We start from the raw sequence: 18,398 nt of genomic DNA, 5'->3' as shown, positions 1-18,398 counted from the left end.
GGCACACAGAGAGGGGGACCGAGGATCCGAAGAGGGCTCTGCACGGACAGCAGTGAGCCCTATATGGGGTTCAAACTCACCAACCCATCAGGCTCAAATTCATGAACCGCCAAGATCATGACCTGAGCCGAAGACGGACGTTTAACCGACAGAGCCACCCAGGCACCTCAGCAATGAGGTATTTTAAATTCATAAAGTTGAGAAGTTAGTTTTCAGAAAGCATAAAGTATTTAAATAATTCACATAAGAGATTTCCAAAATATTGAGTTTCTAAAATATTGAACCTAACAAGAACTTGTTCACATACTGAGGTCAAAGGGATCCAAAAAAAGGGAATAATAGTGTTATAGAAACTAGAAAGGGTTTCTTATAGCATCAAATATGGGAGTTTTAAAATGTCTTTGGGAGTAACTTCACTCTCAAGAACACCCTATCTTCAGAAATTACATCTTCTTAACTCTTAATGTTAATAAGTGCTCATTAGGCCCTCAGACTTATTTTTACCTCTTTCTTCCTTACTATTCTCCAGCTATACTGGTTTTCTTGCCATTCTTTAAGTGTACCAAACTTGTTTCCAATTCAAGGCTTTTCCACTTACTATTCCCTCTAATTGAAATACTCTTGGCTCCAGATTTTGCATGTCTGGCTCTTTCTAAGTAATGATTCTCTACTTAAATGTCACCTGCATAAGAAAGTCTTCTCTGACCACTCAACCCCAAATCATACTCCCACACACTCGTCATCCTCTCTCGATCTTTTTTTCTTCATAGCCACTATCACATTATGAAATGTGTCACACAGAATCTTAGATACCATCAATTTGTGAAATATATCCTGATTTTAGAGATGTTTAAATATATTTTTACATGTCATTGGCAATCATCAGATTCCACCTGTTATGGGCTTAATTATGACTCCCAAAAAGAGATGTTGAAGTCTAACCCCTGACATCTGTGAATGTGACCTTATTTGGAAATAGAGTCTTTGCAGATATTATTAGTCAAGATGGATTAGGGTGAGCCCTATCATAATGACTTGTGCCCTTATAAAAACATATAGCAGAGACTCAGAGACATACAGGGAGAATGTCATGTGATGATGGAGACAGAGACTGGAGCAATGTACCCACAAGCCAATGGATGCCAAAGATTGCTGGCAAACTCCAGAAACTAAAAAGAAACAAGGAAGGCTCTCTAGAGCTATGAGAGAAAGCAGGGCCTTGCTGACACCTTGATTTTGGACTTCCTCCTCCAGAACCATGAGAAAATAAATTTGTTTTAAGCCCTCCTCAGTTTGTGATACTTGTTACAGCAAGCCTAGTAAACTGATTAGAGACATTAATACCCCACTTTCAGTAATGGATACATCAGACAGAGGATCAATAAGGAAATAGAGGGCAGATGTGAATAACACCATAAGTCAATTAGATCTAACAGCACATATATAACAGTCCACCTAACAACATACATATTCTTCCCAAATTTATATGGAACACTGTCCAGGATATACCATATGGTAGGCCACAAAACAAGTCTTAATACGTTTTAAAAGATTGCCATCATACAAAGTACCTTTTCCAATTATAATGGATTGAAACTAGAAATTAATAGCAGAAGGAAAACTGGAAAATTCACAAATGTCTAAAGTTAAACAACTAATGGGTCAAAGAAGAAATTACAACAGAAATTAGAAAATGCTTAGAAATGAATGAAAACACATCATACCAAAATGTATGAGATACAGTGAAAGTGATATTCAGAGGGAATTTACAGCTATAGACACCCATTCTTAAAAAGAAGAAAGATCTTGAGGTACTTGGGTGGCTCAGTCAGTTAAGTGTCTGACTCTTGATTTCTGCTCAGGTCATGTAGGATTTCACAGTTGTGAAATCGAGCCCCACATTGGGCTCTGTGCTGGGTGTGGATCCTACTTGAGATTCTCTCTCTCCCTCTGCCCTTCCCTCTTTCAAAAAAGGAGAAGAAGGAGAAGGAGGAGGAGGTGGAGGAGAAAGACCTCAAATCAATAACTTCATACCTAAGGAACTAGAAAAAAAAAACAAACTAAACCCAAAGAAAGCAGAAGGAAAGAAATATTAAAGATTGGAGCAGAGATAAATGAAATAGAGACTAAGAAAACAGTGGATACGATCAACAAAACCAAAAATTGATCCTTTGAAAAGATCAATAAGAGGGACAAACCTTAGTTAGACTAAGGAAAAAAAGAGGGAAGACTCAAATTACTAAAATCTCAAATTACAGAAATATAACTAGATACATTCTACCAATTTTACAGAAATAAAAAATATCACAAGACAATAGTATGAACAATTGTACACTGACAAATTGTATAACCTGGATGAAATGGACAAATTCCTCGAAACACATGATCAACCAAAACTGACTCCAGAAGAAATAGAGACATCTAAATAGACCTACAACTGGTAAGTAGATAGAATCAGTAATCAATCAAAAGACCTTCTGACAAAGAAAAGTCCAAGACCAAATGGTTTCATTATTGAATTCCACCAAACATTTAATGAAGAATTAATGCAAACTCCTCCAAAAAACTGAACAGGTGAGAACACTTGCTAAGTCATTCTATGAGGCTAGCATTTACCTAGCCTTTGGCTAATACCAAAGCCACACAAAGATACTACAAGAAAAAGAAAACTACAGATCAATATCTTTTATGATTATTGATGCAAAGTCCTCAACCAAATACTAGCAAGCTGAATTCAGCATCATATTAAAAGGATTATATAGCATGACCAAGTGGGATTTAGTCCCAGAATGCAAGGATTGTTCAACATACAAAAATCAACCCAGATAATACACCAAATTAATAAAATAAAGGGGAAAACCCCCATCTGATCACGTCAGTTGATGCAGAAGAAAAGCATTTGACAAAATTCATGATAAAAACACTCAACAATCTAGGAATAATAGAGAGTGTCCTCAACATGATAAAGACCATATATGAAAAACCCACAGCTAACATTATATTCAACGGTGAAAAACTAAAAGCTTTTCCCTAAGATGAGGAATAAGACAAGGATGCCAATTTTTACCACTTCTATTCAACTTAGTACTTAAAATTCTAGCCAGAACAATTAGGCAAGAGAAAAACAAAAGGTGCCAAAACTGGAAAGGAGGAAGTAACATTATTTTCATTTGCAGATGATGTGATCTCATATGTTGAAAGATTCCACACATGCACACAGAAACCTAGAAATAATAAACAAATTCAGTAAGGTTGAATCATCACACCCAAACCACTTGCCTTTCTATACACTAGTAATAAACAATCTGAAAAGAAAATTCAGAACACAGTTCTGATTATATTAGCATCATAAAAGGCTTAGGAATAAATTTAATCAGGGAGATGAAAGACTTGTATACTAAAAACTACAAAACATTGCTGACAGAAACTAAATAAGACATAAATGAAAGACATCCCTTGTTCATAGGAAGACATAATATTGCTACAATAATAATATTACCCAAGGTGAGCTACAGATTCCATTAGATTCCTATAAAAATCCCAATGGTGTTTTGCAAAAAATAGAAAAATCCAGGCGAAAATTCATATGGAATCTCAAGGGACCCTGAATCGCCAAACCAATCTTGAAAAGGAAGAGCAAATTCGGAGGACGCCTATTTCCTGATTTCAGAATATACTACAGGAGCACCTGGCTGGCTCAGTCAGTAGAGTATGTAACTCTTCATCTTGGGGTCATGAGTTCAAGCCCCACATTGAGCATTGAGCTTACTTTTTTTAAATGTACTATAAAGACGGGCGCCTGGGTGGCTCAGTATACCCGACTTCAGCTCAGGTCATGATCTCATGGTTTGTGGGTTCGAGCTCCCCATCGAGCTCAGTGTTGATAGCTCAGAGCCTGGAGCCTGCTTCGGATTCTGTGTCTCCCTCTCTATCTGCCCCTCCCCACTTGCACTGTCTCTCTCTGTCTCAAAAATAAATAAAAATGTTTAAAAAATTTTTTTAATATACTACAAAGGTACAGTAATAAAACAGCATGGTACTGGCATAGAACAGTCATAAAGACCAATGGAATAAAATAGAAAGCATAGCAATAAATTCACATATGTGGGAAACTGGTTTTTGGTGAGGGTGCCAAGACCATTCAATGGAGAAAAGACTCTTTTCAACAAATGGCTCTGGGACAATTGGATATCCACATGCAAAAGAATGAAGTTTTTAAACATTTTTTAATTAATTTTTTCATGTTTATTTTTGAGACAGAGAGAAAGAGAGACAGAGCGTGAGTGGGGGAGGGGCGGAGAGAGATGGAAACACAGAATTTGAAGCAATCTCCAGGTCAGAGCTGTTAACACAGAGCCCAACGCAGGGCTCAAATCCACAAACCATGAGATCATGACCTGAGCTGAAGTCGATGCTTAACGGAATGAGCCACCCAGGCACCCCTAAACATTTTTTTAACATTTATTTATTTTTGAGAGATAGATTGTGAGTAGGGGAGGGACAGAAAAAGAGGGAGACACAGAATCCAAAGCAGGCTCCAGGCTCTGAGCTGTCAGCGCAGATCCCAATGTGGGGCTCAAACCCATGAACCGTGAGATCATGATCTGAGCCCAAGTCGGACACTTAACTGACTGAGCCACCCAAGTGCCCCCAAAAGAATGAAGTTTGACTCTTACCTTACAACATATATAAAAATTAAGCCAGAATGGATCAAATACTTGAACATAAGAACTAAAACTATAAAACTCTTAGAAGAAAACACAGAAAGCTTCGTGACATTGGATTTGGTAATGATTTCTGGACATGACACCAAAGGTACTAGCAGTAATAATAAATAGAAAGATTGGATTTTATGAAAAGATTAAGAACATTTATGCATCAAAGTACATAATCAATGGTGTAAAAGGGCAGCACACAGAATGAGAGACAATATTTGCAAGTCACATATCTGGCATGAGATTAATATCCAGAATATATAGAGAACTCCTAAAACTCAACAGCGACAAAAACCCAATTCAAAAGTTGGCAAAGGACTTGACAGACATTTTTCCAAAGACAGTATACAAATGGCCAGTGAGCACATGAAGCAATATTCAGCATCGCTAATCAGGAAAATTCAAACCAGAACAACAAGAGATATTACTTTATACCCATTAGAATGGCTACCATAAACAAAATAACAAGTATTGGTGAGGATGTGGAGAAATTGGAACCCTTGGACATTGCTGGTGGGAATGTAAAATGGTGCACTGCTGTAAAAATTAGTATGGCAAAAAATTAAACTAGAATTATATGAAAAAATTAAATTAGAATTATATGATCCAGCATTTCCATTTCTGCATATATACCCCAAAGAACTGAAAACAGGGCACAAAATGATCTGTATACACTCATACTTTTAGCAGTATTATTTACAATAGTCAAAAGGTGGAAGTAAACCACCTGTTCACCAATGGATGAATGGAGAAACAAAACGTGGCATACAATGGAATATTATTCAGCCTTAAAAAGGCAGGAAATTCTGACACGTTATGATAGTGATGAACCTCGAGGACATTATGCTAAGTGAAATAAGCCAAACCCAAAGGGCGAATATCGTGTGATCTCACTGATGAGCGGTACCTAGTGGTAAAATTCACAGATATGGTAGAATAGTGGTTACTAAGGACAGTGGAGAGGGTAGGGGGGAGGAAGGAATGGAGAGCTATTATTTAATAGGTATAAAGTTTCAGTTTTTCAAGATAAAAAGAGTTCGGGGAAGAGATGATGGTCATAACTGCACAACAAAATGAATGTTCATAGTATCACTCAATTATACACCTAGAATGAGTTCACGTGGTGAATTTATGTGTATTTTACCATAATTTGAAAATTTTGAAAAAAAAAAAGTAGGCAAAGGATTTGGATATACATTTGTACAAAAAAGATATACCAATGACCAATAAGAACACAAGATGATGCTCAACATCACTAGTCATGAGGGAAATGCAAATCAAACCATAAGATACTATTTCACATCCATTAGGATGGTATCTAAACAAAACAAAACAAAACAGAAAATACCAAGTGTTGGCAAAGATGTAGAGAAATTGGGACTCTTGTGCATTGCTAGTGGGGATATAAAATTTGCAACCAGGGGCGCCTGGGTGGCGCAGTCGTTAAGCGTCCGACTTCAGCCAGGTCACGATCTCGCGGTCCGTGAGTTCGAGCCCCGCATCAGGCTCTGGGCTGATGGCTCAGAGCCTGGAGCTTGTTTCCGATTCTGTGTCTCCCTCTCTCTCTGCCCCTCCCCTGTTCATGCTCTGTCTCTCTCTGTCCCAAAAATAAATAAATGTTGAAAAAAAAATTAAAAAAAAAATTTGCAACCACTGTAAAAAATTAGTTTGGTAGTTACTTTTAAAAATAAAACCTAAAATTATTGTAGAATCCAGCAATTCCTGGATTCTTCTGGGTATATACCCCAAATAATTTAAATTAGGGACTTCAACACATATTGGCACATCAATTTTTATAGCAGCATTATTCCCAGTAGCCAAAAGGGGGAAACAATCCAAATGTCAATTGGTGGATGAACGAATAAGCAAAATGTGGAATGTACACACAATTGAATATTGTAAACCCATAAAAAGGAATGAAAGTCTGATGCATGCTAAAAAAAAGTAGATGAACCTTAAGAACATGCCACATGAAATAAGCCAGATATAAAAGAATAAATACACAATTCCACTTATCTGATGTACCTAGAATAAGCAAGTTTATAGAAACAAAAAGTAGAATAGAAGTTGCTAGGGGTTGGGGTAGGGACCGTGGAGAGTTTCTGTTTAGGATGATGAAAAACTTCTGGCAATAAATAGGAGTGATGGTCACACACATAGGGAGGATACTTAAAGCCACTGCATTGTACGCTTAAAAATGGTTAAAATGGGGGCGCCTGGGTGGCTCAGTCGGTTAAGCGTCCGACTTCAGCTCAGGTCACGATCTCGCGGTCCGTGAGTTCGAGCCCCGCGTCGGGCTCTGGGCTGATGGCTCGGAGCCTGGAGCCTGTTTCCGATTCTGTGTCTCCCTCTCTCTCTGCCCCTCCCCCGTTCATGCTCTGTCTCTCTCTGTCCCAAAAATAAATAAACGTTAAAAAAAAAATTAAAAAAAATGGTTAAAATGGTAATTTTTTCCATAGTGATAAAATGATATATCTTACCACCATAGAAAATATGAATGGGGAAAGTGTTTCCTTCTCTTCTATTTTCTGGTACAGATTGTGTAAAATTGGTGGTAATTCTTCCCTAAACATTTGGTAGAATACTCAAGTGAAATTATGTGGGCCTGGAGATTTCTTTTTTGGGAGTTTTAAAATTATGACTTCAGGTTCCTTAACTGTGATGGGGCTATTCAAATGATCTATTTCATGTTGAGTAGGCTGTGATAGTTTGGTTTTTCTTTTTGAGGAAGTAATCCATTTTGTCTAAGTGGTCAGGTTCATTTGTATTTATTATCCTTTATTATCCTTCTGATGTCTGCAGAGCCTGTAGGCCTATCCCATTTCACTCCTGATATTGGTCATTTTTATTTTCTTCTTAAAAAAAAAATCAGCCATCATAGAGGTTTGTCAATTTTATTGATCATTTCAGCTCTTTTCTCCACTATTTTTCTGTTTTCACTTCATCAATTTCCAATCATTCTTTCTTTCCTTCTGTTTTCTTTGGGTTGTTTTTTTTTTTACTCTTCCCGCCCCCCCCCTTTAGATTCTTAAAGTGGGAAGTCAGATTATTGATTTGAGACTTTTACTGTCTTCAAATGTTTGTATTCAGAGTGCTATAAGCTTCCCTCTTAATACTGCTGTAGCTCTGTCCCACAAATTTCAATATGTTGTATTTTCATTTTTATTCAGTTCAATGTGTTTTTTTTTTTAATTTCCCCTGAAACTTCCTCTTTCACTCAATGGATAATTTAGAAAAATGTAGTTTAGTTTATAAGTGTTTGAATCTTCTCCTGTTATCTTTCTGTTAATTGACTTCTAGTTTGATTCCACTGTGGACAGAGAATACATTCTGTATGATTTCAATTCTTTTAAATGCTTGAGCTTGTTTTATGGCCCATAATATGATTGATCTTGGTATATGTTCCATCAGCACTTGAAAAAAGTGTGTATTCTTGTGTTGTTGGTTCGAGTGCTCTATCAATATCAATTTGATCCTGTTGACTGATGGCGTTGTTAAGTTATCCTGTATTCTTGCTGATTTTCTATTGAGTTTTTCTATCAATTCTTAAGAGAAGGGTACTGTAGTCTTCTACTGTTGTCAGACTTGTCTATTTCTCCTTTCAGTTCTGTCAATTTTTGCTTCACAAATTTTGTAGCTCTGTTTGGTCCATACACACTTAGGATTGCTAGGTATGTATGACTTATTGGTGGATTGATTTTTTTACCATTATATATTGTCCCTTCCTGCCTGTGATAATTTTCTTGCTCTGAAGTCTACTTTATCTGGTATTAATATAGTTACTCTACTGATTTCCTTCATTCCTGTTTATATGAATACATGATGTATCTTTTTTTTCCAGTCTTTAAACCAACCTGTATATTTGCAGCATGTTTCTTACAGACACATATAGTCGTTATGTTTTCAATACGCTCTGCCAATCTGTCTCTCTCTCCTTTTTTTTTTTTAAAGAGAGAGAGAGTGCACAAGCAGGGAAGAGGGGCACAGGGGGAAGGGGGGAGAGAGAGAGAGAGAGAGAGAGAGAGAGAGAGAGAGAGAGAGAGAAGAGAGAATCCTAAGCAGGCTCCATGCTCAGCACGGAGTCCGACACCAGGCTTGATCCCATGACCCTGGGATCATGACCCGAGCCGAAATCAAGAGTCGGATGCTTAATCAACTGAGCCACCCAGGCACCCCCCCAATCTTTCTTTTAATTGGTATACTTATACCATTTACATTTAGCATAATTATTGACATGTTAGGGCTAAGTCCGCCATTTTATTTCTTGTTTTCTGTTCTGTTTTTCATTTCTCTTTTCTTTTTCCTGCATTTTTTAGAATTTCGTTTTGATTTACCTATAGTGTTTTTTAAGGTATGTCTTTGTATAGCTTCTGTAGTGGTGGCTCTAGTTATTACATTATATACACATAACCTATCACAGACTACAGGTGTTATCATTTCACTAGTTCAAGTACAGAAACCTCACCTCCCTTTACATCCGTAACCTTTCCCTGTTTATATTGGCTTAAATACTTCCTCTAATACATTTGGAACCACATAAGACTGTATAATTTTTGCATCAATCATCTAACAATTTAGAAAGCTCAAGAAGAGAAATAAAACCTATTACATCTACTCATGATTTTGCATATCATGTCCTTCCTTCTTTCATCATTTCCTTTCTGTTTAGAAAACTTCCTTTGCCATTTTTTTTTTTTATATGCAAGGTCTCCCAGACAAATTCTCTTAGTTTTTTGGTGGTTGTTGTTTGTTTGTTTATTTTTCCATCTGAGAATGTCTTGATTTCTTCTTCATTCCTGAGGGGTATTTTCACTGGGTGTGAGTTTCTGAGTTGCCAATTATTTTCTTTCTGCACTGGAGAAATATATGTCGCTTCCATCTGGCCTCTATGGTTTCTGATGACAAATTTGCTATCATTATAATTGTTTTCCCCCTATAGTGAAGACCATTTTTCTCTGGCTGCTTCATAGAAGTTTTCTTTTTAGCTTTCAGCAGCTTCATTATGATGCATCTTTTGTTGTTGTTGTTGTTTTGATAGGGAGAGAGAGTATGAGCAGGGGAGAGGGGCAGAGGGAGAGAAAGAGAGAATCCCAAGCAGGCTCTGTACTCAGTGCAGAGCCCAGCACGGGACTTGATCCCATGACACTTGGGATCATGACCTGAGCTGAAATCAAGAGTCAGACGCTCAACCAACTGAGCCACCCAGGCAGCCCAAATGTGATGAGTCTTTAAGTTCTTTTTTTGCCTTGACTTTTTTCCCCTCTCCTTCTTGAACTCTGCTGACACAAGTGCTAGTTTTTTTGTTATAGTCCCTTAATTCCCTAAGGCTCTGTTTGTTCTCTTTTCCAGTCTATTTTATTTCTGATGTTGAGACTGGGAAATTCCTATTGTTCTATTTTCTAGTTCATTAGTTCTTTTTTTCTGTAGGTACCCTGAATTCTGCTTTTGAGCCTATCTACTAAGCTATTTTGTTTCAGTTACTACCTTTTTCAGTTCTAAAATTCCCATTTGGTTCCTCTTTATATCTTCTGTTTCTTTGCTGAACCCTTTTATTAATTCTTTGCTGAGACTTTCTTTTTTTTTTTCAAAAATTTGTAATGTTTATTATTTTTTTTAATGTTTGTTTTTGAGAGAGAGAGAGCAAACAGGGGAGGGACAGAGAGAGGGAGACACAGAATCTGAAGCAGGCTCCAGGCTCCTTGCTGTCAGCACAATGTGGGGCTTGACCACACAGTGAGATCATGACCTGAGTCAAAGTCAGACGCTTAACTGAAAGGTCACCGAGGCGCCCCAAGATTTTCCATTTTTAAAATCTTTTCAAGCATGTTTGTAATTGCTCATTGAAGCATTTTTACAGTGGCTGCTCTAAAATCTTTGTCAGATAATTCTAACATCTCTATCATCTCAGTATTGTCATCTATTGATTGTCTTTCATTCATTTGGTTTGAGGTCTTCCTAGATTCTTGGTATGACATGTAATTTTCAATCGAACCCTAGACATTTCTGTATCGTTATGAGGCTCTGGATCTTAGTTAAGCCTCTTTTAACTGGGTTCTTCTATTTTTAACTCCATTCTGACAGGGGAAAGGAAAGGTGCTGCCTCATTACTGCCTTGTTATTGCCACATAGAACCGACCTCCCCTAGTCTGCTCGCTGAGCCTCTGTTGACACCCAAGCAGAGACACATCAGGAGAGGCTCCCCATGTGGTCTCCACTGACACTGCAGGAAGCTCTCATGGAGGCCAATGGGGATGAAAGTCTTCGCTCTTTACCTGATCTTCTCTGACACCACTTCAGCACTTTACTACGGTTTTAGGAAGGTGAGAATCTAGGGGGTGCCTGGGTGGCTTAGTCGGTTAAGCATCTGACTCTTGATCTCAGCTCGGGTCACCATCTCATGGTTCCTGAGTTCAAGCCCCGCATGGCGCTCTGCGCTGACAGTGTGGAGCCTCCTTGGGATTCTGTCTCTCCTTCTCTCTGCCCCTCACCTGCTTGTGCTCGCTCTCTTTCTCAAAATAAATAAACAAACCTGAAAGGAAGGAAGGAAGGAAGGAAGGAAGGAAGGAAGGAAGGAAGGAAGAAAGATGGGAATCTAGTACCCCACTCAGCCTTTGCTGACATGGGTGGGGTTAGGGGCCATTATTTTCTGTGGTGTTGACTAAAGGAGAGTAATGATTATCTAAAAGTTTTCTATCTTGCTGGACTGCCCCTTTACGGATCCTTTGCCTAGACAGAGCAGGCTTTTGTTGTTGTTTTGTTGTTGTTTTGTTTTGTTTTGTTTTGTTTTGTTTGTCTGTACCATTGGCATTTCCAGGTTGTTGACTTTCAGTTCCAAGTCTGCAAAAATGAGGCAAAAGAAAACCCAAGGAACTTATCATCATGTCTTTCCTCAGGTCTCAAAGTCCCTAGCTAGTCTGACTTCTTTCTATCTTTCAGAACCTTCTTAGAGTTGTTTTATTTATAATGTCAGTTGTTTCCAGTTGCACTTAGTGGGAGGAATAGGGGGGAAAAGGTATGTCCACTTGATCTTCCCAGAAACAGAAATCCTCTTTAGTGAACTTTAACCAATTCCCTCTATGGGAGTTTGAGCTGTGTTCCTATGTTCCCATCTACTGACTAAAGGCCCACTTCAGGCAACTCACCTGGAGCCATGACACTGCTACTGGGCTAAATTTGAGTATTGTCATTTTCTGGAACCTAAATAAAATATTAGTCCACATACTCTAGCAACACATTAAAAGAATATCTTTTGGGGGCACCTGGGTGGCGCAGTCGGTTAAGCGTCTGACTTCAGCCAGGTCACGATCTCGCGGTCCGTGAGTTCGAGCCCCGCGTCAGGCTCTGGGCTGATGGCTCAGAGCCTGGAGCCTGTTTCCGATTCTGTGTCTCCCTCTCTCTCTGCCCCTCCCCCGTTCATGCTCTGTCTCTCTCTGTCCCAAAAATAAATAAACGTTGAAAAAAAAAATTTTTTTTAAAAATAAAAAATAAAAAAAAAAAAAGAATATCTTTCGTTCAAGAAGGGTCAATTCTAAGAGTACAGGGATGGTTTGATACCACCAAATCCAGTGATATGACTGTACTAATAGGTTAAAGGAGAAAATCCATGTGATCATTCCATGAGTGCAAAAATATGCAATTGAGAGACTTCAACATTCTTTCTCTAAAAATTTCCTAGTAAAATAGAAATTAATAAATACTCTCTTTAAACAATTAAAAAACAACAGTCAAATGTATAATTGCACCAAAAAAGGATAAAATGCCTAGGAATAAATTTAACCAACGAGGTAAAAGACCTATACCTATAAGACATTAGTTAAAGGAATTGAAGATGTCAACAACAAATGGAAAGATATACCATGCTCATGAATTGGAAGAGTTTATACTGTTAACACTTGGGTTCATACAACCCAAAACAATCTACAGATTCAATGCAGCCCCTGTCAAAATACCAGTAGTAATTGGTAGAACTAGAACAAATAATCCTAAAATTTGTATGGAACTACAAAAGACCTCAAATAGTCAAAGCCAACCTTGAGAAAGAAGAAAAAAGCTAGAGGTGTCACAATCCCAGATTTTAAGATATATTCATCAAAACAGTATGGTACTGACACAAAAATAGATGCATAGATCAATGGAACAGACAGAGATCCCAAAAACAGACCCACACTTATATAGTCAACTAATCCATGACAAAGGTGAAAAGAATATACAATGGGGAATGACAGTCTTTGCAGTAAATGGTGTTGGGAAAACTGGACAGCTACATGCAAAAGAATTAAACCGGACCACTCTCTTATACCATATAAGAAAATAAAGTAAAAATGGATTAAAGACCTAAATGCGAGTCTTGAAATCATAAAACTCCTAAAAGAAAACATAGGTAATCTCTTACAGTAATCTCTTGGACATTGGCCTTAGCAAAATATTTATGGATATGTCTCCTCAGGCAAGGGAAACAAAAGTAAAAATAAAACTACTGGGACTACACTACAATGAAAAGCTTTTGCACAGCAAAGGAAATCATCAACAAAATAAAAAGTCAACCTACTGAATGGGAAAAGATATTTATAAATGATATATCCATAAGGGGTTAATATCCAAAATATATAAAGAATTTATACACTCAATACCAAAAAAAAAATCAGATTAGAAAATGGGCAGAGGACGTGAATACACATTTTCCCAAAGAAGACATGCAGATGGTCAACAGGCACGTGAAAGATGCTCAACATCACTAATCATCAGGGAGATGCAAATCAAAACCACAATGAGATGTCACCTCACACCTGTCAGAATGGCTACTATCAAAAACACAAGAAACAACATGTGTTGGAGAGGTTGTGGCAAAAAGGGAACCCTTGTGCATTGTTGGTGGGAATATAAATTGGTGTGGCCACTATGGAAAACAGTATGAAGGTTCCTTAAAAAATTAAAAATAGAACTACCATTTGATCGCGTAATCACACTACTGGGTATTTACCCAAAGAATATAAAAACGCTAATTCGAAGGGATATATGCATGCCTATGTTTATGGCAGCTTTATTTACAATAGCCAAATTATGGAAGCAGCCCAAGTGTCCATCCATAGCTGAATAAAGAAGTCAGATACATGTATATATATATATGTGCGTGTGTGTGTGTGTGTGTGAGTGTGTGTGTAAACTGGACAGCTACAGGCAATAATACATATATTACTATATATATATATATATGTATATATATATATATAATGGAATATTAGCCACAAAAAAGAATGAAATCTTGCCATTTGAAACAACATGGACGGATCTAGAGAGTATTATGCTAAGTCAAATAATTCATACAGAGAAAGACAAATACCTTATGCTTTCACTGATATGGGGAATCTAAAAGGCAAAATAAACAAGCAAAAAACAGACTCTTAACTATAGAGAAGAAACTGGTGGTTGCCAGAAGGGAGGCTTGTGGCAGAAAGGGTGAAATAGATTAAGAGGTATAAACAAACAAACAAATGTCTCCAAGTCAGCATCACACTTTATAGTGAAACATGAGAATCTTTTCCATTAAAATTCGGTTGTCCATAATCGCCTCTATCATTTAACCTGGGAATACTAGCCAATGAAGTAGACATAAACAGGATACAAGTAGCAATTTCTAACAAAACTATATTCTTATTTCCATGTCCTTCTACCACATTGTTTTTCCTTGAAGTTGACACTAACAATAGGATTACCTAGTCCATTTCAAGCCTCAACAGTTTTTCTGGCTTTCTTTCCTTTCCCCATCATGACTCAGCATTCAACTGACAGGAGTTACCATCAGAATCATGTCTTACATACTTTGTATTCTTAATACTGTGATAACAGTAGGTCCTCAGTGAATATTTTCAGATTAAGAATCCAGGGGTGTCTGGGTGGTTCAATTGGTTAAGCTTCCAACTTTGGCTCAAGTCATGATCTCACGGTTCGTGGGTTTGAGCCCCACATCAGGCTGTATGCAAACAGCTCAGAGCCTGGAGCTGGCTTCAGATTCTGTGTCTCCTTCTCTCTGTGTCCCTCCCCCACTTGTGTGTACACGTGCTCTCTCTCTCTCTTTCTCAAAAATAAATAAATGTTGAAAAAAAATTTTTAATATTAAAAATTAAGTTAATATGTATATGTAACTAAATATACCCTTGCAAGGTAAAATAGTAATTTTGTCTTCCTAAAGTTTGTTCAGAACCTAATACTTTGTGACTATATAGAACAAGTACTTGACTTCTCAATTTTCATGATGAGATCAAAATAGCATATCCTAGAATGCTCAATATTTCTTAACTGGAATTTGGTTAAATCATAATTGTTTTTATACCTAAGACCTTCAGTTGAAAATCCTCTACATGCTCTAAAATATTGACAAAATTTGATGAGGCATACACAATCAAAACGCAGCTAGAAGAACCTGAAAATTCACATCAGTACTCAACTCTGAATTCACTTTAGGGTTGTCACTCTCACTTTTAACTGGCCACACAGCTATTTACGTGGAAAGAGAATATACATTTGCCCTGTCACTCACTCCTATGGTTTCTAAATTTCGCTGAAAATCGTATACCATAGGTGAACCAAGGGATTCATTTTCTACATTGGAGTACTTCAATTAATTTGTCCTTTTCCACAGGAGATCGGCAGCATAGCCCCAACGCACCCCATGTCCCATTTACTTGTGACAATGGATCATTAGATAAGTTCGACAACTGATCTGAGATCCCTTGACCAAAATCAAATATGAAAAAGAAAGAGAGACAAAATATCAAGTTTAATGTTTACCTCTGTTCCTGACTTTTTACCCCTGATGACATCCATCTGTCTCTTAAATAGTTCTAATACAGCCTTGTAGACCAGTTCATACTGTTCCTGCAGAGCATCACAAACCGGAACAAGGGAAAACAAACAAAAAACTTGGTGAAATACAGAACCAGAGTTTGGGAGTATGCACATCAGTCAAATCTTAGTGTAGCAGATCTGAAGATCATCAACAGTAGTTTAATTGTAGTGCCCTTATGTTTGTGTGGCCCATTTCGGATTGCAAAGCACTTTTAGGCTGCTAAATGCAGCTAAATATTTGATCGTCTACCTCTAAATATACAAGGAAGGGCCTTCCAGCATGTTTTATGTTCTACTCCACCTTCTCACTTATCTTTCTCTCCACCATCATCCCTCCAGTTCTATTTTCCTTGCTTACATTTTAAAAGTTGTATTGGATCCTGGATGCATTTTTTTTTTGTCAGTTACCTTCATCTTTTCCAGAAAAAGTTAGATAGAATTGTGGTTGATGGGTAGATAGATGGCTTCAATATGTATTCTCAAACTTGACCCTCACAATTGATCTGTAAAGTAGGTAGCCTGTTATTCCTGTTCACACTGTGCAAGGTCATTCAGAAGTAAGGTCCAGACTTGAATTAGAACTTGAATCTTCTGACTCTTAGTTTAGGGCACTTGGATCAAGCTGCTGAAACGGGCTCCTAGCAGAGATACTGAAGCGACGTAGAGCACTGAAGGGTTTGGAAATTTGTGCTTGTAAAAGGATTTCACCATAGAAAATGAGACCACCACAATTACAAGATTTGTGGGGAGTTTTCTGCCGCCATACTTCATCAAGCACTTGATTTTGTATCTACTTTTCATCTGAAAGAGCCTAAACAGGGTTTCCCCTGACACTTTACACAACTCTATACAAATAAAGCACAACCTTTGCCAATTACAATTTTAGCAGGAGAACAATAGAGTCTATCACCCAACACATCCATTGGTACACTCTTCTATTTTTTTAAGAAGAGAGAAAAATCAGACAGGAAGCACCCAGCTGGTTACAGTGGTTATTTCCTGGTTAGCGTGGTGTCAGAAAAAGCAGCTACAACTGGTAAGGTATTTGTTCAGCTAGTTGCTGATAGTGCCAGCACGGGAAGGCTAACTTAAAATCTTTTCAGCTGTCTTCCAACTCTTACAAGTAGGCCTGAAATGAACTTTCTCTGAAATGGGGTATGGTTGTATTTCTTGATGCAGTTTCACAGTGTGATATTAGACAACTAGGATGCAACCTCCTGGAATCTTTATACATTTACAGGGATCAGCCTTCTTTGAAGTCTGGTAGCACTAAACCAGCCAATGCTTACATTTCACAGAAACTTTTTCCCTTACAAGCTGAATATAGAAACACCTACAGTCAACACATGAAAAAAAAAAAGTTTTTTTCCACTAGCTATTAGTGGAAAACCTGTGTGGGCCAAACAGAAGGCTTATATTATAATAGCTCTTCATTTTTTCCCTCCCATTCACAAATGCTAGATGAAAACATCTAAACTGTCGCTGTCAATTATTTTACCTCCAAATCTACGTGCAAGTTCACTTTGTAAGTGCTTTAAACACTTGAAGGTCTTGCTATTTAAGCAGCAAAAATTAGTTGTAACAAATTGTGTGAAAGTGTCTGTTGCTTAATAAATATCAGTAAACACTTGGTGAATAAGGAATGAGGAATGCCAAACTCCATCTTAAAGATGGAGACCATTTATTTAGAAATGTGGGTAAAACGATTGGTGTGGAAATCTGGGTGAAATTAACATCGTAGAGAGTGAGAGATCTGTGCTGGGAATGTTTCATCGAGGAGGCGGAGCTTGAGTAGGAGAGGAGAGGACAAAACCGAGGAAGAGCATCTGAATGGAATGAAGGGGCATGAGTAATTTGGGGTGGATTAAAATATCGTGATACATATATACATATGTACATACATACATATATATACATATAATGTATTGTGATGCATATAATATTGTGATCATATATATGTGATCCGTATATATGTGATCCATATATATAATACATGTATATTGTGATACATATATAATCATATGTATAGTATGATTGTAATTATGTTTTTTAAGTTTGCACACAATAAGGATCAGGAGAGACTATAGAACAATAATAATCGTGGCTACCTCTAGGTGATAGGATTATGGTTGATTTTATTTTTATTTTTAATTAAATCAAAAAATGAGTATATAAAATGCATTCTCCAGATTCTGTTACCACTTCCTGAAGTAGAAATTACAAGTCTCTGATTTTCTCTGGTTTCAGAAATGAATCACTACTACAAACCAGCAAGTTAACCTGACCCAGGTATTATATCTTGAGTACGTCAAAGAGCTTGTTGAATTTTTTCAACATCCCTTGTAAGAAACCTAAAGTTACTGAGTTTCTTCATATTTTTTGCACAGACAGTAGAATACAAGGAATGAGAGGAATGTGACCCAAGCCAGGGATGTAGGAAAAATATTGATATATTCAGAGTTTGAGGAAATGCAAATGGACTCATGCACTTAGTAGTAAATTGGTGTTATAGCTAAAAATCAGCTATTTGGGGATGCCTTACTATGAAACCGAGAGAGGTAGGAAGACCCAGACACATGTTACCATCCATTCACAATAGTTGCATACCTGAGTTTGAACAAATGAAGGCCTTTGTGTTCGCATTTCCTGGATCAAACTAAAAATACTGAAGTTCTCAGGAATGATCTATCAAATAAAGAGAAACAATATCTTATTCCTTTGTTCCTAGCTTTGCTAATAAATTATTTCTCATGGTTTTGTTACCCCCATGGCATCTGTTGTCCTAACACAAGATCATATCAGAAAAAGAATGCGTCTTTAAAATGAATGAGATTTCTC

The 18,398-nt window shown here is 37.4% G+C and overlaps 1 protein-coding gene across 2 annotated transcripts in view; it reads right to left on the bottom strand.

Annotated features, from left to right (window-relative positions):
• Positions 1-18,398, bottom strand: part of PTPN22 (protein tyrosine phosphatase non-receptor type 22) — a 60,675-nt gene that overhangs the window by 23,150 nt on the left and 19,127 nt on the right. For both annotated transcript variants that reach the window (XM_047085181.1, XM_047085182.1), the window contains 2 exons: positions 18,168-18,245; positions 15,504-15,590 (listed from right to left, as the gene is read on the bottom strand). In XM_047085181.1, the coding sequence (XP_046941137.1) occupies positions 15,504-15,590; positions 18,168-18,245 (165 nt within the window). The remainder of the gene's footprint in view (positions 1-15,503; positions 15,591-18,167; positions 18,246-18,398) is intronic.

The sequence above is a fragment of the Lynx rufus genome, unplaced genomic scaffold, assembly GCF_022079265.1.
Source record: "Lynx rufus isolate CCGP_SWC_20201006 ecotype Redwood Valley unplaced genomic scaffold, mLynRuf1.p SCAF_2, whole genome shotgun sequence".
NCBI classification, from domain to species: domain Eukaryota; kingdom Metazoa; phylum Chordata; class Mammalia; order Carnivora; family Felidae; genus Lynx; species Lynx rufus.
The sequence above is the reverse complement of the archived record's forward strand: the minus strand, read 5'-3'. Positions and strand labels throughout refer to the sequence as shown.